At 42.7% G+C, this 21681-nt stretch overlaps 1 protein-coding gene across 1 annotated transcript in view; it reads left to right on the top strand.

The window, feature by feature from the left end:
- Positions 1-19554, top strand: part of LOC134624524 (uncharacterized) — a 40371-nt gene extending 20817 nt beyond the window's left edge. The window contains exons 22-34 of the mRNA XM_063469521.1: positions 171-209; positions 289-429; positions 2846-2925; positions 3048-3071; positions 3300-3630; positions 4172-4225; positions 4437-6812; positions 6902-6980; positions 14253-14354; positions 16987-17274; positions 17834-17950; positions 18030-18151; positions 18248-19554. Coding sequence (XP_063325591.1) covers positions 171-209; positions 289-429; positions 2846-2925; positions 3048-3071; positions 3300-3630; positions 4172-4225; positions 4437-6812; positions 6902-6980; positions 14253-14354; positions 16987-17274; positions 17834-17950; positions 18030-18151; positions 18248-18322 — 3828 coding nt within the window. The 3' untranslated portion in view covers positions 18323-19554. The remainder of the gene's footprint in view (positions 1-170; positions 210-288; positions 430-2845; positions 2926-3047; positions 3072-3299; positions 3631-4171; positions 4226-4436; positions 6813-6901; positions 6981-14252; positions 14355-16986; positions 17275-17833; positions 17951-18029; positions 18152-18247) is intronic.
- The last annotated feature ends 2127 nt before the right edge of the window (positions 19555-21681 follow it).

Consider the following 21681-nt stretch of genomic DNA (forward strand, 5'->3'; position numbering starts at 1 on the left):
TCTCGGAGGGATCGAGTTACTTCTCACTGGAGTCCAATATTTATCTTATTAAATGTGGTCAATAGAACATTAAAAAAGACTAACCAGGAGGCGGGTTATTCAGTAGTTACTTTACAAATAGAGGATCAGTAATAGATGTGATCTGCTTTCATCTTCTACCCTTTTCACAGGAGAGCATGTACAGAAGCATGATGAAATGGAGCAGCACTGTAAGTCAGCAGTCACATAAATCTGTCCCGTAAAAGCAGCAGGCTCGGGTCTCCCATCTTAACGCTGGTTGTTTTTCAGCATGTTCCAGAGTCTGAGTCTCTGGAGGACCGGCTGCTGATTGTGGAGGTCTCCCAGGTGAATGTGGACCTTTTCGTGAAGATCGTGAAAGTGGTGGCTTCCATTACTGCTTTTGTCAGATTTTTGCCGCTTGGCAACAGGGTACGATTTCATAAACACCTGCAAATTTTTCACGTTTTACATCTGCAAGGCTTGTCATGGTGTCTGCCGCTCTTAAAATGCAGCTTTTTCTGAAAAGACTTCAGAAGGTATTAAGTCTTAAATTTCACCCGCAAAGCTGGTACAGTTTAGTTCAGTTTACACTGCTTAATAAAATTAAGGGAACACTTGATCAATGTTCCCTCTAAGCTGCACTCGTGCGCAATTGCGCACTGCTGCCACGATCTCTGCGCACAGAACATCTGTGTTGCGCAAAAAAAAAAAAATCTAACCTGAATTGAAATTAAATTAAAACTTAACTATGACAGCGTCCAACACCGGTGTTTTAGCTAACAAAGCGGCGTGGCTGATGTCGAGTGAAGCCACGTTAATGAGAACGTGTACAACCATTGGAGATGTGAGCAGGACAGACGGAAAAAGTGTGGACTTTATACCAGTTTTTAAATTGTGTTGATAGGCCACGTAAAACCAGAGTTGTGATTAAAAAAAAAATGCAATGTTTGGTTTTCTTCCTGAATACTATCGTTGTTTATTTTTACTGCGGGAAGAAATGGTAAAAACGGTGTTTAATAAGGAAAGCACTCTCCGCATGTGAGCAAAAACAAAACCAAAAAACCCCCACACTTTCCTATTGGTCGAAAAATATACCATGTCGACCAATCAAAAAATGATATGGCAACATGGCATTTAGTTGTTTAGGAAGGGGGACATTTTGAAGTGGCATAAATAATTTGTGTGGCATCAAATTTGATGCAGAACAGCTGATTGTTCTGTAAATAGCTTGAAATGTTTGTTTAAAAAACGCCTTGGCTGCATTTTTAGGTAAACAGCTGCAAAAAACCTTTGTTTGCATAACTCAGTAACTTTTTTTGAAGAAGTAACTATATAATTAATTGCCCAACATTGGTGATTATATACTGTATTTGCAGACAGAGTTACAGGACTCTCTCCCAGACCACAGACTCATAATACAAGTCAGAGCTTTTTTTAAAAAGAAAGAAAGTTTGTGTTTTCAAAATTGGAGTTCAGGTTATTTTTACTTCCAATAGTGTTAACATACTACACAGGTCATGAACAAGATTTTTTTTAAATTTTCATTTTTAAGTGGGCTAAAGCAGTTAATTAAAAGTAGTCTAACATAAATGTAAATGCTGTAATTTGATTATTTTAATAAACCATGTAGCTTGGATGGATTAGATGATGGCGTGACCACAGTGCACACGTCTGATGTCGCTCACAGTGGTCCAAGGGATCGCTCAGGGAGTTTGTGTGTTGGCTCAGACACATGAAAAATTAGAGGGAACATTGCACTTGATCATTGCAGAATAACACTCAGTTAGAATTCAGAGAACTTCAGTTTGGCTTTAGCAGTCCTTCTCCTTGTACAAAGTAGAGGATACCTGCTGAATGGTCATTTCTCTTCTATGGCCCTGTCATGAACCAAGCAGCCAGGAACACACAGGCAGAAATATAATCTTTAAAAAAATGGGCTTTATTATACCCCAAAAGGACAAGATGATTACAAAAATTAAATTTTTTTTAAGAACCAAGTGGGCCCATAAAAGAGGTTTACTTAACAGAGTTCTACTCATGTGCACAACAACATAACTCAACAAACTGACCTGCCCAAATGAGAAACAGCTCCAGTTATATAGCAAATGAACAAACCATTAGTGATGTGTCGGCCGCGAACGAAACGGCTCTTAGAGCTGACTCTTTGAAGTGAACGACACGAGCCGGCTCCTTATTGGGAGCGTGTTTTGTTTTGTTTTTTTCTTTCTCTCACCCTCTCTCTCTCGCACTTTTTTACGCTTCACTCTGCATGCGATCCTTGTGCTTTGCGCTGGGAAGAGGGGGGAGGGGCGGTAGTTACACTGGCAGTAGCAAAGAAAAAGAGCGGGAGGGAGAGAGAGAGAAAGAGAGCCAGGAACAACAACGTCACATTAGAAAGATATAGTAATCATCCACAACTATTTTCAGTTGCAGATGATAAAGGATTCAGAAAGTTTATTCATGCAGGCCCATATGACAGAGAATATGCATCTTCTTTTTGTTTTCATATTTTAATTTAATTTTAATTATTAATTAATTAATCATTAATATTAATGATTAATTAAATTAATTGTATTTTTTTTTTATTTTTTACTTTTCAAAAGTAAAGAAATATGTTTGTGCTTATTTTCCATTTGCAAGTTTGAAACACCAAGATTTTTTGGTTCTTTTACCAAAAAGTTGTGCTATCATACAGGGCAGTAAAGAAACTTGCCAGGACCTCTGCCCTGTTACTTTCACAAATTGGGCCTGTAGCGCACCCTTTGAGTACCACTGTGTTGCTCAAATATCCTCAGGAAGAAAACATTTTTACTTTTACTGATGTAATATGTTTCTGTTTTCTCAGATATGCATTGAGATGGCTGAACCTGATGGATTAACACAGGTGATGGAGAGCAATGTCGCCAAGGACTATTTTTCTTCTTGGTAAGTGTGTCCCACAATCAGAAGTGAGAGAAAGAGGAAACTGATTTTAGATGTGTTTGTGTGTGTTTTTTAGTGTCTTCATGTTTGTCTGACCTTGTGCTTTTTTTCTCTCCTCTTCATAGGAGTAAAGTCGGACGTATTGAGTCGTGAGTATCTTTCTATTTCAGGTTTAGTGGCAAAACAGTCATGATGACTGCTACACTCCTCAAGGTCGTCTATAGTAAACAGTTCCCAATAATGCAAAAAGAGAAGAGTGTGATTTAGACATAAGCAACTCTAGATTATAAATTTGAAATGGAATTTCTTAATTAACATTTTGTGACAACAAACCTCTTTTCATGGTAACCTACTGGCATCTTTGCTTTTAAATTCAGTTTGAAGAGCCTGAAACAGCGTCTGCAAGACTCAGGTGAGAACACAGTTGACCTCAAACTGGAAAGCGGGAAGGCTGCAGAATCGACCGTTGCCCCTCAGCCAAGTGAGGAAGGCGAGAAAGCAGCAGTGAAGGAAGACGGGCCAACACAAGCTTCGGTCACTGCTCCTGATGCAAACGCCGCCCCCACCGCTTCTAGCGATGCTCCAACAGGCCCAGTCAAGTCTGAGGCAAAAGACTCAAAACTTCCTCGCATGAACGAGGACATTTTCATGGCGCTTCGTGAGCATAGGCAGGGTCTAGGAAGCAGGGCACAGAGCAAGGAAAGAGAGGTAACACTTTAAATTTCACTGTGTTGTCCCAAAATATCTTAAGACACTAAAAGCCTTCTGTTGGAGATCACATATGAGCATTGTATAGTTGTACACTGTTGATTGTTGCGGTAAAGCTGCAGGCTGTATGAATAAATAATGCTGATGATAATAATAATAATGTATACTTTATTGATCCCCCCTGGGGAAATTACTCTCTTTACATTTGACCCGTTCACTCAGTGAAGCAGTGGGCAGCCACTAAGCAGGTGTACCGTGTGTAGGGATGGTACCTTGCTCAGGGTTACCTCAGGGTAGCCGTTCAGTGGATTTGAACCCCCGACCTTCCGATCACGGGGCAAGTGGTTTCGAAGTCTGTATTTCACATGTGGTAGTAGACTGGCAGTTTACGTCTGCGACACCTGATCAGCCGAAGGCAGAGCAGAGAAGGAGACTGCTCACTCCCCATCATGACAGGCAGAGATACTGTCCACTATACTAATGAGGAAGATACCATTTTTAGATTTGCATTATTTCTATCTTACCTTATCTTCATTTCCAGAGCAAAAGCAGCAGCCCTAGTAGGGCACAGGATGAAGACGCACCAAATGAAAAGGTAAACGTTCGTCAGACCCACAAGGATTTCTCTTGTTGGTGGTGGGGGGCTGGGCTAACTCAAACACTTCATCACAATGAGAAAATTGGTCATGTGGTTACTGATCATGTGAGGTTTTTGTGGACAGAGGGACATTCATTGATAGTTACACTCTGATTATAGTGTAAGCTGTTTCATGGCTCCACAGACTGTTTTTGGTTTTTCCATCTAGGTTCAAGTTGATAATTTAGAGAAGAAAGTTTCTTCAGAGAGCCGCCCTTTTGGTGAGCCGGATTTAAATGTGGAGGACTTTGTCACTGTTGATGAAATTAACGATGACGCGGCAATCGCAGACCCTAATGATGAAAGCACCTCTTCAACCAAGTCCACAAAGAATAAAGAAAGTCAAAGCTTAGCTGCATCTCCTGCTTCCAAACGAACCTCAGCGAGGTCCTCCAAAGACTCCAGCAGCTCAGTCTCTTCCTCATCCAAGCCCACGAAATTTTCTGAGAAAAACAGTTCAACCTCCTCACTACAAAAAAGTAAAGACCCATCTGAATCCACCAAACCCGAATCCTCTGCGAGTGTCAGTAAGCCCGTCTCCTTTTCTGGTGAGAAAACACAGCCAAGCAAATCTCCAGACAAATCGTCACATCCTTTCTCCTCGGGTTATAGGACCCGTTCATCAAAGATGGCTTCAATCGCTGCTGCAGAGCTAACGGAGGAAAGTACAGCAACAAAGGCTGACCTCAAAGTGTCAGCAAAGGAAAATCAAACTAAAATGGAAACATCATCAGGGACACAGCCACCTGCAGAGGGAGAGGGATTAGGGATGAAGAGCCAAACACAGACTCTGGACATTGAATGTAAGGATGACGCACACAAAGAGTCAAAGAAAAGCATGAACCAAACTCCAAGGTCCAGTGCAGATGGAAAAGAAATGAATGAGGAGATGCTCTCAGAAAAATCAAACAAAGCTTTTAAATCATTTTGTCAAACTCCAAATGATGAAGAACAAGAAAACAAAGGGAGTTCAGCAGATGTTGCTGAGAAGTTAGATTCAGTCAATGATCACACTGGAGGAGAAGATGACGGAAAGAAACGTAATACTCAGAGCCAGCAGGTATCTAAAGCAGTCACTGAGGGAACTGAAGAAGAGGAAGAAGCTTACCGGGTAATTGATTCTGTGGAAGAAGAGCCAGCGACCACAGAGACTGAGGCAGAGGCTGAGAACAAGGAGGAAAAAACGAAGAAAGATGTTGAAGCGGCTAAACGAGCTGAAAGACCAACAAGGAGGGGTGGACCGAGAACCAGAACATCTAAAAGAGAGGAGAAAGAGACACAGGAGGAGATGATCTTTGAGGTAGTGGATTCTGTTGAAGATGAATCTGTTGAAGATGTCTCCACCACAGAGAGGCCTGGTAGAAGGAGGTCGGCCAGAGGAAACAAAGAAGATAAAAAGACACCCACTTCCACAGTTGCATGTATAAAACCCGTCAGGGAAGAGGAATCTACGTCCGAGATCCTAGACTCAGTGGAGGGTAAGACTGCCATGAACAAACCGACCATCACAACAAGATCAACCAGAGGAAGAAGGGAACCTAAAGAAGACGTCTCAAAAAAAGAAAAGACACCAACGAGAAGGAGGCCGACACCTGCCAGAGATTCTCAGGAACCAAACAAGGAGGAACCTCTGCAGACTGAAGAGACAGGCCCCACGAAAGAGAGCACACCAACAAAGAAGAGTGAGGAGAATGCTACCTTTACAGTAGTAGACCCAGTGCAGGATGAAGTTATAGGGGATGAACGGGCCAAAACTCCGGAAAAAAGAAGAAGGGGAAGACCAAAGAAGGACAGTAAAGTAACTAAAAAACAAGCTGCCATGAAGAATGCTGCATCTAGTAAAGTGGCTGATGAAGAGGAGGCCATTTATCAGATTGTTGACTCGGTTGAGGATGACAATGAGCCCCCCAAAGACCAAAGTACAGAAGAGCCAACAGTGCCTAAAGACGATAAAGACTCAGCATTGCCAAAAAATGCAGATGAGGCGGAGGAAGAGCCGTTGTATCAGATTGTAGATTCTCTAGAAGACGATCAAGTCCGAGAAGACCCAACAAATGCACAATCATCAGACAGAGAGACAAAGCAGCGAGAGGCACTCGGTAAAAAAGCAGACGCTCTCACATGCGGCGCTATGGCTGCGGAGGTGGCCGATAAAGAGGAGTGTTTGGATCACACTGCTGAGGTTAGTGCTGAAGAAGGGTCTGGTACAGAAACGAAGGAAGAGAAACCAAAAACAGATACTAAAGAGGCCACTGGGTCTCAAAGTGACGCTGCTGCTGCACCAGAAGAAAAGACAAATCTGGAGGAAGACACCCAGGAGCTGGTCACTCTGGATGAGGTGGGAGCAGATGATGATGGGGAGGAAAGAGCAGTGGAGGGTCAGCACTGGAGCAGGGAGATCACGGAGGGAGAACCTGCAGAGCTCGTCACTCTGGATGGGATTGTTGAAGAAGATGAGGAGGAGGGGGAAAAGGCAGAGGAAAACACAGTGGAGCCACGCCCACCAATACAGGAGAGCCAATTAGTGGAGGCCTCAAACATAGAGGTAATGTTGAGATTCGTTTGTGGATCTTTGTTTCCTCTTTAGTAAAAACAGAAAACTCGATGGTTGTGATTTTGTGTCTTTGTTTTTAGACTTTGGCGACAGCAGCTGAGGTAGAAGAGGAAGCAGAGAAGACATCAGGATCTGCTAAACGCAAATATGATAAAACAGGTCAGTTTCATTCTCCATCCATCCATTTTTTTTAACTGCTTATTCGGGTTCGGGTCGTGGGGGCAGTCGGAAGTTCAGACGTCCCTTTTGGCCTCATTGCGGGATCTGCCCCGGGGCCTCCTCCCAATAGGACATCCCCTGGCTTTGTGGAGGAGAAGCGAATGTGTACAGCATAATTTTTGTTGGCAGGGCTCTAGAGTGCGACCAATTTGGTCTCAAATGTGACCAAATCTTTCAATGGTGTGACTAAAACAAACCTTAAGTCGCACCGGTGCAGCCAGCTGTTCGAGTAACATTAAAAAAAAGTCTCTGCAACTCTAAACGTCTGTGTGGTCAACAACGGACACATTATGCCCACATTATGGTCTAACCCAATCGGAGATACTCAGGGGCGGGGCATCTCTGATTGGTCACGGTCCAGATATTCCTGTAGTCCTTCGTGCACGTTTTAAAGTGCAGGTGGATAGAGAGAGTTGAGTAGCTTGGATAAAGCGATATCGATTCATTAAATCCTGAATCGACTTTTAAATATAAATGTATTTTGCCAGAAACACCAGAATCTCAGGTTAAAGCTCACAAAACTATTTTCAACAACCACCAAACAGTAAATGAGAGCAGGAAAACGGATTCCACACGAAGACGTAAACACGGAGCGGACCCGACACATCAGAATCAGCTTTCTCTTTCTCGGCTTTCTCACACAATGGCCCATACACGGACACGCCGTCGGGGCTGAGAGCCGACAACTCACTGATTCTGGTGCGTTGGCGGGTCAGCGCTTTGTGTCTTTCTTCCTTGATTCTGAGTAGTGGGTTTTTTCTCTTTTACACCAAAATTCACTGAACCAGCAGCAAACTGCGCTTCACATTTGATAAACATCATGAAAAAACGATAAAAATCAAACTTCATGCACCTCTCTCTCTCTCTCTCTCTCTCTCTCTCTGTTTCCCGTCTCAAATCTCTGTTTTCTGCATTATTCATTCACTTATTACCCACCAGTGTACCGTTGTTTACAACGCTGTCGGCCGCTGTCTATATTTTGTTCTTTTTATTTTACTTAAATGACCTCAGACAACAAAGCCTAATTGCTGCTGTTCAGTACTGAAGAAATGCAAACTTTTTAAAATTATACAAAATTGCAGAATATTTTTAAGGTTATCTGCTATAAAAAGCCAGGCCAAGAAAATCTCCTTCATGTTTTTCTGTGTTTTATTCTCAGTTACTTTGACAAAAAGGCATCTGCTGTGATGTTCAAATCTCGCATAAAGTCTCACATGTATCAGTACTGATAAATGATCAGAATTGTAATATTTCTGACTTATGTAATATAATTAGAATATTTGTGAAACGGAATCGATTGGATCATAGAAATCAGTGATGATACCCAGCCCTAGTGAGTAGCCTAGGCCCGACAGAAGTGGATGTAGCTGTGGGTAAAAAGAAAAGATGAAAAGAACGATTGATAACGTTTTTGTTAAGTTAAGGCCTGATTCATCTGAAATTCATAGCCAGTGCTCTGACACAGAGGCATCAACCTCTGAACGTTGAAAAAGCACAGTGTATCCAGAAAACACATTATATGTCGTGATGAATGCACTGCCCAAGTGTCCCCTCTCCCCACTGCCTTTCAGTGGCAGGCAACAGCAAACAGGTCGTTAGAGGAGGCCGATGTGATGATTATGTTTAACATTGTTTACAATATTGCCAAAGAGTGCCAAATCACTTTAAGCACAAGCAAAACATTGTTAGTTAATCATTTACAAATCAATATTGTCTGTATGGACATCAATTCCCCCCCCAAAACTATACTTCAGTAATGATCAGAGCAGTGATGGAAGGAAATTGAATGCAAAACAATAACCAATATCCACATACAGGCAGTTGTAGCAGATGAAAATCTATAAAAATCTACAGGACTACATTTCCAAAATAAGAAACCAAACCAAATCATGGATCAGTTTATCGAGTCCGTTGGCATCTGCTACCCTCAGCCTGCTCCCCCAGCATGCAACAGCATAGAGGATTGCACTGGCCACAACAGACTCGTAGAAAATCCTGAGCATTTTCTGGCAGATGTTGAAGGACCTCAGTCGCCTCAAAAAATAGAGACGACTCTGGCCCTTTCTGTAAAGTGCTTTGGTGTTTTTAGCCCAGTCCAGTTTATTGTCAAATGTACTCCAAGGTATTTATAGTCCTCCACAATGTCAACACTAGGGCTGCACGATTAATCGTTAGAAAATCGCGATCTCGATTCATACTTATGTGCGATCTCATTTCCAAATGACGATTTAAAAAAAAAAAAAAAAAAAAAAGACGACAACGATTGTACCGCATTTTGATCCGGGACGTAATCTGCATGAAAACAAGCGCTCACTCTTCCTGCTCAACAAATGACAAGGGCGGAGCCTTATACCACGTGATACAGAAGCTGTGCTCAAATTAGCAGGAAAAAACAACGGAGAACACGTCAGGGATGACGAGAAAGTGACAGGAGAAAATTCGTCCCGGTCAACCACCCAAACATCAATAACGGGAACCTTATACAGCGCTTCCCTATACACGTCGAACTCCCGCAGGCACAAAGAAATTACGGAGGCTATTACTCATCACCTGACCAAAGATATATCAACACTGTGCAAAACTAGGGATTTAGGAAAATGATCAACACCCTAGACAAACGCTACACAGTGCCGTCCCGCAACTATGTTTCTATTGTTGCACTACCTGCTCTATACACGCAGTGTCGAGCAACGGTGGAGACGGAATTTCAAGCAGTACAACATTTTGCGGCAACCACAAAATGTGAGCATTTATTGTTTTTATGTTTATTTATTGTTTTTATGTTCAGTTTCAGCTGTTGCGAAGTTGATGTGCAGTTAATAAGTGCAATAAATATTTATATTGGAAGAGAAAATCGTGAGAGAATCGTGATCTCAATTCCAAGCAAAAAAATCGCGATTCTCATTTTATGCAAAATCGTGCAGCCCTAGTCAACACTGACCCCCTGGATTGAAACAGGGGTCAAGTGTTTCCTGGTCTTCCTGAAGTCCACTATTAATTCCTTGGTCTTTGCCACGTTGAGCTGCAGATAATTCTGCTCACACCACGTGACAAAGGAGTCGACCACAGCCCGGTACTCTGTCTCATCATCCCTGCTGATGCATCCAACCACCGCTGAGTCATCAGAAAACTTCTGAAGATGGCAGGTCTCTGTGCAGTGGCTGAAGTCTGTGGTGTAGAGGGTGAAGAGGAAGGGGGAGAGGACAGTCCCCTGTGGTGCCCCTGTGTTGCTGATCACCTTGTCAGACACACACTGTGGGAGACGTACATATTGTGGTCTTCCTGTCAGGTAATCAACAATCCAGGACACCAGAGAAGCATCCACCTGCATCGTTGTTAACTTATCACCCAGGAGGGTCGGCCTGATGGTGTTGAAAGCACTGGAAAAGTAAAAAAAACATGACCCTCACAGTGCTCGCTGGCTGGTCCAGATGGGTGTAGACACGATTGAGCAGGTAGATGATGGCGTCCTCTGTTCAAAGACGAGGCTGATAGGCAAATTGAAGGGTATCCAGATGTGGTCTGACAATGGGTCGCAGCTGGTCCAGGATGAGCCTTTCCAGGGTCTTCATGATGTGGGAGGTCAGTGCCACGGGCCTGTAAGCCTGGGGGCCACTGGGACGTGGCGTCTTTGGTACAGGGACGAGGCATGATGTCTTCCACATCACTGGGACCCTTTGCAGACTCAGACTCAGCATAAACACTTAATAAAAGACTCCACACAGCTGGGGGGCACAGGCCTTGAGGAGGCGGGGACTCACTCCGTCTGGTCCAGCAGACTTGCCTGAGTGAAGTCTCCTCATTTGCATCTCAACCTGGTATTGAGTGAAGGTGATGGGTGGGGGAGGGGTGTCAGGAATCCCACAGGAGGCAACAGTGCTATGGGAAGAGAGAGGCTGGCCCAGTGGTGTGGCTCTGGATTCCAGGCTGACTACAGGTGAGGTTGCGGGGGTGTGAGCAGACACTGTGGTATCGAATCTATTGAAAAACAGATTCAACTCGTTAGCTCTATCCTCACCTCCCTCAGCTCCCCTGCTGTTGGTTGGCCTGAATCCAGTGATGGTCTTCATGCCCCTCCACACCTCTCTCATGCTGTTCTGCTGGAGTTTCCACTCCAGCTTCCTCCTGTAATTGTCCTTAGCCTCTCTGATCTTGTCCTTTAGTAACACCTGGACCTTCCTCCTCCTCCTCTTTATTGTCCCCTCTGAAAGCCCTTTTCTTGTCGTTGAGGAGGGCTTTGATGTCCTTAGTCACCCACGGCTTGTTATTTGGGTAACAATGAACAGTCTGAGTTGGAACAATGGAGTTGGTGCAGAAAGTTATGTAGTCTGTGGTACACTCAGTTAGCCCATTGATGTCCTCAGCGTGAGGCTCACAGAGTGTCTCCCAGTTGGTCACCTCGAAACAGCCCTGTAGTTCCGCTAAGGCCTCCTCTGACCACCTCCTAACGCTACTCGTGGTCGCAGGTTCCCTCCTCACAATTGGCACATGGCGGGGGGGTGAGGTGAATCAGGTTATGATCTGACCTACCAAGTGGGGGGAGGGAGGAGGAGCTATATGCATCCTTTACATTAGCATACAATAGGTCTAGAATTAGACCTATTGTATGCTACATATTGTCTGAATGTTGGTAGTGTATTGTCCAGTGATACATGGTTGAAGTCATGTACCATGACTTCAACATAATACCATTGTCAGTAAACCATTTACCAGTGGTTTTGGCACTGTGAGCAGGTGCCAGGTCGTGCTGAAAAATGAAATCTTCATCTACATAAAGCTTTTCAGCAGATGGAAGCATGACGTGCTCCAAAATCTCCTGCTAGCTAGCTGCATTGACCCTGCCCTTGATAAAACACAGTGGACCAACACCAGCAGCTGACATGGCACCCCAGACCATCACTGACTGTGGGTACGTGACACTGGACTTCAGGCATTTTGGCATTTCCCTCTCCCCAGTCTTCCTCCAGACTCTGGCACCTTGATTTCCGAATGACATGCAAAAGTTCCTTTCATCTGAAAAAAGTACTTTGAACCACTGAGCAACAGTCCAGTGCTGCTTCTCTGTAGCCCAGGTCAGGCGCTTCTGCTGCTGTTTCTGGTTCAAAAGTGGCTTGACCTGGGGAATGAGGCACCTGTAGCACATTTCCTGCACACGCCTGTAAACGGTGGCTCTGGATGTTTCTACTCCAGACTCAGTCCACTGCTTCCGCAGGTCCCCCAAAGTCTGGAATCGGTCCTTCTCCACAATCTTCCTCAGGGTCTGGTCACCTCTTCTTGTGCAGCGTTTTGTGTCACACTTTTTCCTTCCCACAGACTTCCCACTGAGGTGCCTTGATACAGCACTCTGGGAACAGCCTATTTGTTCAGAAATTTCTTTCTGTGTCTTACCCTCTTGCTTGAGGGTGTCAATGATGGCCTTCTGGACAGCAGTCAGGTCGGCAGTCTTACCCATGATTGCGGTTTTGAGTAATGAACCAGGCTAGGAGTTTTTAAAAGCCTCAGGAATCTTTTGCAGGTGTTTAGAGTTAATTCGTTGATTCAGATGGTTAGGTTAATAGCTCGTTTAGAGAACCTTTTCATGATATGCTAATTTTTTGAGATAGGAATTTTTGGTTTTCATGAGTTATGTATGCCAAAATCATCAATATTAAAACAATGAAAGACTTGAACTACTTCAGTTGTGTGTAATGAACCTAAAATATATGAAATTCTAATGTTTATCAGTACATTACGGGAAATAATGAACTTTATCACAATATGCTAATTTTTTGAGAAGGACCTATAGATACTTACAGGTAAGAAACTTTTATACTCGAAACATTAAAAACCAAATACCCAGTACAGCGAGGCCATTTATCCAACTCTTTGTAAATGCTCATAAGTCAGAAATTAAGAAAGGTGTAATCTCACAAATATACAAAAGTGTTCATGATCTCAGCAATTATTCAACCAAGTATATAAAAAAAAGATGGGAGAAAGGAGGAGGTCTGGTGATTACAGAAGAGTAATGGCAAAACATTTGTTCTTTTCACTGGAGAAGAACAAAATCACATATTTGGAAGGAGTTCTGCTAGAAATGTTTTGCTCGTTTTTTCATTACCCCAGCTTTAGAGGGGCATTATGATGATGGAAGTTGTGAATGTTGGAGGAACTGTGGCTATGAAACAGCACACCACTACCATATAATTTGGGATTGTAAGAATATTAAGAATTACTGGATAGAAGCCCATAAAGTGATGCAAAAAATATTTAGTACATATTTACGCTTTGATTTCAAATTCATATTTTTAGAATACATACCCTCAGACATAAAGGGTATAGATAAATACTTACTTTGTGTGCTGCTAGTTGCAAGTAAAAAGGCACTGACCAAAAGGATCCACCAACATTAAACAGCTGTATTAATGTAACTTTGGAGATTCATAATATGGAAAAGATTACCTTTTTTTTTTTTTTTTAGGGAATTTTGAGTATGAGAAATTTGTAAAACACTGGGGAAAATGGCTCCACTGTGTGAGTTCCATAAGGCCAGATATCATTGATATTCATCATTGAAGGAATGGTTGTTTAAATATTTGTTTATTTTGGTTTTTTTTTTATAATAACGTATTAATCTGCTACTGCTACTTAGTGTGTTGGCTTTTCAATTGTCGTCTCTCTGGATGTATATAGTTACAAACTGTATCTATCTGTACACATGTTTCTTTGTTTGTGTGTTTTGTTTTTTCCTTTTATTTCTCTATTTTTCATACCTGCATGAAGGCAAAGTACTTGAAGTGATGGCGGTCATCCATACTACTGTACATATGAGTCTTAGAACAAAGGAAGACATTAAATACTGTACATTTTATTTTATGCATAATTTCAATAAGCAGTTAAATTTTTTTTAAAAAAGTATACATGTAAAACTGCGGTGTTAAGTGATGCGGTTGAAAAATTTAGGTGCACCTAACTAAGATAGTCATCTACCTTGCTAAGAATTGACTCATTCAACTCGTTCAACTTCAACAAAATAAATATTTAGGTTAACCCTAACCCTATGCCTTAGGAGAAACAGGAAACTTTATGCTTGACATAAACATTGTTCTAATTAAATGGAGATTTTCCCACATCGCCCTGTTAGAAGACAGCATTTAACTTGGGTATATTTCAACAAGAAATGACAGTTTTTACTGCCAATACAAGCCTGTGACCTCTGATTTCTTGTTTTAGAGGAGAGCGTGAACTTTGTGACAGTGGACGAGACTGAGGAGAAGGAGGCGGTAATTACCAGAACAAGAGGTCGACCCAGGAAGAGAACCAGGCAGACCCCCGGTCAGTGTTGGGAAGGTTACTTTTAAAATGTATTCCACTACAGATTACAGAATACATGCACCAAAATATAGTTTGTAATGTATTCTGTTAATTTACTCATTGTGAGTAACGTATTCTGAATACTTCGGACTACTTAATATACTGTCATGCTTTTCACAACTACATGAATGTAGCAATCACATCCTGCATATTCCTGTTTGGTTTTGGCTTGTAAGCCCAAATCTCCCTGAATAGACAATATATTTACTGTAGGGGAGAAAAGACTTATGTTAACATAAGATAAGATGTTAGCTTGGTGACGAGTAGCCTTCAGTAATAGTCACGTAGATACTGAAATGGCACATAACCCAGGTAGCTACCACAATTAAAGCAAGGTAGTTGCAGCAGGCTAACGTTAGTTTTTTGAAAAAGAACTTACTTCAAGATGTTTCTTTAGGTTGGAGTCTTTAGAGCAGGGATGTCAAACCCAATTGCACAGGGGCCAAAACGTCAAGGCACACTTTAGGTCGCGGGCCAAACACGATAAACATTTATTGAACACACTAAATCAATGGGGTTTTTTTTAACATAAATATGCATTAAAAACAGACAGGAATATAATTCCAGAATAACTAAACTTAAAAAAATAAACTTTAACTTTAAAGATTTTGCTCTCCATAAAAATATATCCTGTCAAAATTCTGCAAGTTAGAAATATGAACATGCTGCCAAAACCCCCAGAAAAAATAAATGAAAACATATACAAGGTTATAGCCGCATGTAAACAGGGCTGGGGCATTGCTTCAGGAATGGAACTAATAACACGAGGGCCTTCGAGTCTCGTCCTTTGCCTTGAGTACTCTCCCATGTGAATGCAGCTCCATCTGAATCTGCACAGGTCCAATTTCCACGTCAACTGTAAGTGGGGTGTGAAGCAGCTCGAAATTCTCATTTTGTGCTTCAAAGTCACCAAAGCGCCATGCGTGCTCAGTGCGCTCAGTTTATCAGCAAAGTCCGCTGACTTGGTTCAACATTACTTGGCAACAGGGAAAGTGAGGCAGGTTGCACTGGTGCATTTGTGACAGCTTCACTTGAAATGCCTTCAGCGCATCATACATGTCATATCCATGAATTGACAGATTTCCTTGCTGAGCTCAAAAACTCGATTGAGAACTTTTCCCCAGCTCAGCCAACGGACCTCTGTATGATAAGGAATGTCGGCAAACTCTGAATCTATTTCCCACATAAAAGACTGAAATTGACGGTGATTTAAACCTTTAATTTGGATAAAATTTACGGATCATTACATGCTCCATTTTTAGGACTTTACCACACAGCGTTTCCTGGTGCATGATGCAGGGATATGCTGTTAACTCACCGGTACAGTTCTCCTCCTGCATCTTTACTCGCATCCTGCTGACTAGTCCACTTTTTTCACCGCACAACACCGGCGCTCCATCTGTTGTAAGTCCAACAAGTTTGTCCCAGGGCAGTTTCATGTCGGTTACACTTTGACATACGTTTCTGCTCAGGCTCACATTTGCCAAAATCTGCGTTTTCTCTGGGCGTCGCACACCATCATCATGCAGCTATTCAGAAACTCTCCCTCGGTAAATGGCCGGGCTGATTTGGCTATCTCTACAATAAAACTTGCTTTCACAACAGCTTCACTTTGTGATTTTGCTCTGGTGACAAACGTCTGCTGAAATGTCACATTCTTCTTTAGACTTCTACTTTCTGTATTTTCTGCTCTGCATTTAGATTTTTCAGCTTATCCCGACGTTTTGTCTCGTCGTGCCGTCTTAAATTAAATTACTTAATTACAGCCACATTAGCTCCACTAATAAGACCACACGGGTTTACCAGCAATGTTTGTAAACATATATTCAGCCTCCGACCAGTGCTTAAAGGCTCTGTTTTCAGAATCAATTTTTCTCTTCGTCATTGTGAGGGGCTAGCTTCACAATTACAGAAGTTTGACTTGATTGATGCGGGAATGTTCCCAGCTAGCCTAGCGTTGGGCAAGGAGCCTGCAGCACTGCATTTTGGGATCTGTAGTTTGTGTGTTATTAGCGCCTCATTTGCATAACGATGATAATAAATCTATATAAAATGATCTCGCGGGCTGGATATAAATGTACGCTGGGTCAGATGTGGCCCGCGGGCCTTGAGTTTGACACATGTGCTTTAGACACCGAGAGCAGCTTGTTTGTTGGCAGAGTTTGCATTGCACTTTCAGATTTTGCCCATCCCTTTGTTCTTTAAATATGAAGTGGTGTTGGAATTTCCAAATAAGAAATGTATTCCTGCCCGTGCACTGCTGCTTCTCTTGTGCTGGCTCCAGGTTGTGTAACTGACACAGAACGCTTACATTAGACCCTCTTATTGCGTGTTTTGTTTGGGTTTCCAGCAATGTACCAAAAGCAGAGAGGGCCTAACATATGAAACTGAAAAAGACTGCCGTTTAATCCATTAATTTCAATAAATTATCACCTATTTAAGCGGTAACTATAATTGAATACAGTTACTCATATTTTGCATTTTAAATACATAACACTGGTACATATATTCTCCAATGGCTGGCATCTGGGATAATGTCGTGTCAGAGCTCTGAGACAGAGAAGCTTAATTAATCTGTTGTTTCCTCCCACAGTGAGAAAATCTGCTAGAGGGAAACCAGAGATGACAAAAGATGAGACAGAAGAGGAGGAAACAACAGAACCACTGCCTCCAGCTTCTGTTAATCCCACTTCATCACAGGACCGAGACTCATCTGTGCCGCCAGGTGACGGCCAGGCGGAGACCCAGAGGACCGAGGAGGAAGCAGAGACCCAGCCTGATGCTGCACCTGCCCCTGCTGGACAGCAGCCGGAGCCCAAGTGTCCTGATAAAGAGACAGAGGGAGAGGAGAAGGATGGATGGAGCACGGTTGGCATTAAAGGTATAAAGAGCTGCTTTAAATCAACAAAATACATCACTCTAACAGCGAAAACACAGTAAACTGAATAAAAAAAGAAAAATTGTATAGCCTGCTACTGTTACAGTAGTCACAGCAGAAATTGAGACTTTTTTTATTTTACAGCATTGCTGAGCCTGTGTGAATTGTACCCTCAGTTTTGCGTTCTTAGCTTAGAGAAGTCGAACCCAGTGTCGTCTTTTGCTGCTGTAGCTCATCTCTTCAATGTTGGATGTGCTGTGTGTTCAGAGATACTCCTCTGCATACCTTGGTTGTAATAAGTGTTTATTTGAGTTATTACATTCTCCTCTGAACTCAAAAGATCACTCAGTTGCTGCCATGTGATTGGCCGATTAGAGATGTACATTAATGAGCAGACAAACAAGTGTACCTAATAAAGTGGCTGATAAACATTTCACCTTTTTAAATAAATCAAAAATCATTTGTTTAATTACTTAAGTTATAATTTAATATTTTATAAACCCAGTGGCTCCCTCAGCAGCAGATTTGTTGATGATTAACGTGTCGCTCTTTCCATTTTCAGTTGTGGGTAAACGCAGGAGGGAGCTTGTCGGACCTGAGGCAAAGCGATCTCGCTCTCAGTCTCCATGTGTTGTATCAGACTTCAGACTGCCTCAGTTGAACCCCAATAGCCCCCTCGGTGAGACACACACATAAACACAAACACACAAATGCTGTGTTAATACTTGTCTAATTTTCCTGTTTCTGTTTCTCTGCAGGTCAGGAGTTTGTGATCCCAAAATCAGGATTTTTCTGTAACATCTGCTCTGTTTTCTACCTGAATGAGAAGACCGCCAAGGAACTCCACTGCTGCAGCAAGAAACACTACGACAACCTGCAGGTACACATGCGCACACACCATTCAGTACACGAAATCACACTCTTGGCCTAACAATGTTTGGTTTCTGAGGTTTTTTTTTTTTTTTTTTTTTTGTAGAAATATTATGAGAAACGTCGACAAAGCGCTTCAAAAACGTCATCTCAGACGTCTCCGGGCTCCGTTTCTGATTGATGGACCTGATCTACTGATTATTTTAACACATCACTGTGGAGAACAAGCCATGGTCATTCATCCTACTAGTTCAGAAACTAAACTAATTGCCATGTGACACATTTTGTTGTAAATGATATGTCTTCATTCATGAATTGTCTCGCAGCCTTTCAGTTAATGCTTCTGTTTTTGTTTGTACAAGCTGGTGAAGAGCACCATTTTAAAATTGTGTTATTATTTTATCTTTTATGTGAAAATATTATTGAAAAATGTATTAATTTACTTGACAGGTCATCAGGAGGTACCTGACAGGTGTTGATAGTTTTTTTTATTTTTATTTTTGCTCATTTAGATCTTTGGCTTCAGTTTCTTTAGAAGAAAAGGGTCCATCAACCTGAGTGTGTCTCACATTTTCCAGATTCACTGGCTCAAGTTTGAAGCTGAACAAACCACCTAATTCAGTCAGAAGGTGTGAGGTTCAAAATGAGAAAGCTGAACTCTTGATAAGAAAGGTTTAAGAGAATTTAAGAGTAGTGTCTCTGTCGTTGTTTTCACTCTTTAACCCAGCATTTTAACATTGAGACAGTAATATTATACATACCACATTTCATTACATGGCAAATCAGTGTGCTTAACAGAGAAGAACACAAAATCTTGGTTTACGATGCCTAATGGAAAACGGCAAAATATAATTTCAAAAAAACAATGTCACCTTACTGCCACCAGAGGTCAGTAAATAAAGCCCAGAGTTTGTTTGAGGTTGGTTGAAGGCACTGAGGTGTAAATACACTGCGTGCGCAGGTGGAGCAGTGCCTTGTGAGAACAGCACGTCTGCTTAACCTCCTCTCATAGTAGGTGTGGGGCTGGAGATGTGGGAAAGCACTCAGCAATGAGCCTGAGAGGAAGCACTCCACAACTGGACACAAAGACCCCAAAACACAAACAGGACAAGTAGACCATCAGTGGTACATTTATTTTAAATAAATCAGTCCCCTCATCAGAGTATGTGATTCTTTCTCACGCACCTTTGTTTTGTGTCACCCTTTTCTTTCATCTTTGCTAACACAGAATTCCTGACTATCTTTCTGGTGTGCTATAATTTTATTTTTTTTTATATAAGATAAGATAACTGTTATTCCACATGTGGGAAATTTGTTTTGTTACAGCAGCGAAAATTAAGAAAAAATACTGGAATATATGATAATAAGAATAAGATACTGTACACAATAAAACAGAATAAAATACAGTTTAGTCAGAAAAAGAGAATTGTACTTCGTATTATTGCATATGTGTGGATTTGTGTGTTTGGTCAGCTGCGAAGTCTTTGTTGTGGAGTCTGACAACAGTAGGAAGGAAAGACCGGCAAAATCTCTCCATCCCACATCGTGGGTGCCACAGCCTGCCACTGAAGGAGCTGCTCAGTGCTGTCAGAGTCTCCTGCATGGGGTGGGAGAGGCTGTCCAACAGGGATGACAGCTTAGCCACCATTCTCCTGTCACTCACTGTTAGAGAATTGTGGATCAACATGGTTGTCATTGTGCAAGAAGATTAGATCTTTAGTAAGAATGCTCACCTCTGTTTTCTACACACTGGTTCTTTAAAAGGTTACGCCATACAGAGGGTGACTTGGAACATCAGTGAAAGGTCACAGTGATATGTGGTGTAGCAGAAAGTGTCACACACACAAATCACAGGCTCACATGTTCACATGTGAGTGTCTTAACTGTCATATGATTAATAAGATGTTTGTGTAACTACTGTTGTTAGTAAAAGGACTGTAAGGGGAGGCCGACTTCAGAGTTAGCTGAGTTCAGGTGAAGAGCTTACAACTCTAATGGTAAATTAGCCTGTATTTGTATAGCGCTTTACTAGTCCCTGAGGACCCAAAAGCACTTTACACAACCAGTTATCCACACATTCACACACTGGTGATGGCAAGCTACATTGTAGCCACAGCCACCCTGGGGCGCACTGACATAGGCGAGGCTGCCGGACACTGGCGCCACCGGTCCCTCTGACCACCACCAGTAGGCAACGGGTGAAGTGTCTTGCCCAAGGACACAACAACCGAGACTGTCCAAGCCGGGACTCAAACCGGCAACCTTCCAATTACAAGGTGAACTTCTTGTTTGGCTCTCGGCAAAGGCGGTTGCACTTCTCTCCCTTATCTTCCCTGTTTAGCTTCTTATGTCCTTGTCTTGTCTCGTGTTTTTATTTTTTACTTTCCCTGGAACACTCTCACAGTCTGTTTCTAAAACCTAAAAGAGAATTATGGATTTGATCTCTGGTCTTTGAATGCCATTGACACGCTCTTCTCAATGAGAAGCCCTGGCTCGGGAGAGCCAGAGTGCCGTGGATGTGCTTTCCCTGCCGGATAAACGATGGATAGGTGGCATAACTGGAGGGTCGTGTGCCTGCCGGGACTGTCGACCGAAGATGCTGAAGATATCTACCTATTCGGAACCATGATAACAGGGTTCTTGCTGATCGGAGCTGGCTTGGCCCTGGCTTATCGGAGAATTAAGAAAGTGGAACCGGCTGTTCAAACCCCCCCAAGGCTGCCCGCTGGGATTGAAACGATTGGACGAGGCGCGACTTCTCAGAATGGGCTCACTGAGTGCAGCATGGTTAAGATCTTGGAGAAGCTTACGGCTGCCGTGAATACTCAGAATAAGACCTCTGAGCGCAAGTTGGATCACATCTTGGAGCAGCTCACTGCAGTCATGAGGTCTCAGAATCTGCTCTCTGAGCACAAGAATGACAAGACCACGGAGCGCAAGTTTGATAACATCATGGAGAAGCTCGCGGCTCTCCAACGGGAGATTGAGAGACCAGTGTCGGTTTCGGAGTGTTAGAGAACAGCTTTGAAATTCTTATGAGCTGTTCACATAAAAGAAAAACCACCATCATAACACGGCTATCCCTTCAGCGCCAGCTGTGGGCTCAAGGCCGGAGCCGAACAAAAACTCCCTGATAACGACTGTGTTTAGACTGTTCCTCCCATTCCATGCAAGGCCACCTGGGTTGGCTGGAAGACTGTTTACTTAGCCTGGCAGGGCGAAGACACTGTCTCAGCTGAACTCTGGACACGCACACACATACATATACACTGATATGCACACACTCATCCCCCCCCCCTCCCTTACCAAACGCCTTCGATGCTTGTTTCCTGCTGGGGAACACGGCGGGTCTGAGCCCGTGCTGGAATGGTAGCGTTGGGCAGGGCGGCTGCTGTGTTTGCTTCGCATTACTCCTCACCCCCTACCCAACCCTGTGGCTTGTCACGTGTTCCATAATGTTGTGCTGTGGACATTTATGTGCTTTTTTAGTGCAGAGGAGTTTTTTTGTTTCCTGTTCTCATGCTGTCCTCCCACGGGAGC

Source organism: Pelmatolapia mariae, linkage group LG3_W, assembly GCF_036321145.2.
Source record: "Pelmatolapia mariae isolate MD_Pm_ZW linkage group LG3_W, Pm_UMD_F_2, whole genome shotgun sequence".
Classification (NCBI taxonomy): Eukaryota; Metazoa; Chordata; class Actinopteri; order Cichliformes; family Cichlidae; genus Pelmatolapia; species Pelmatolapia mariae.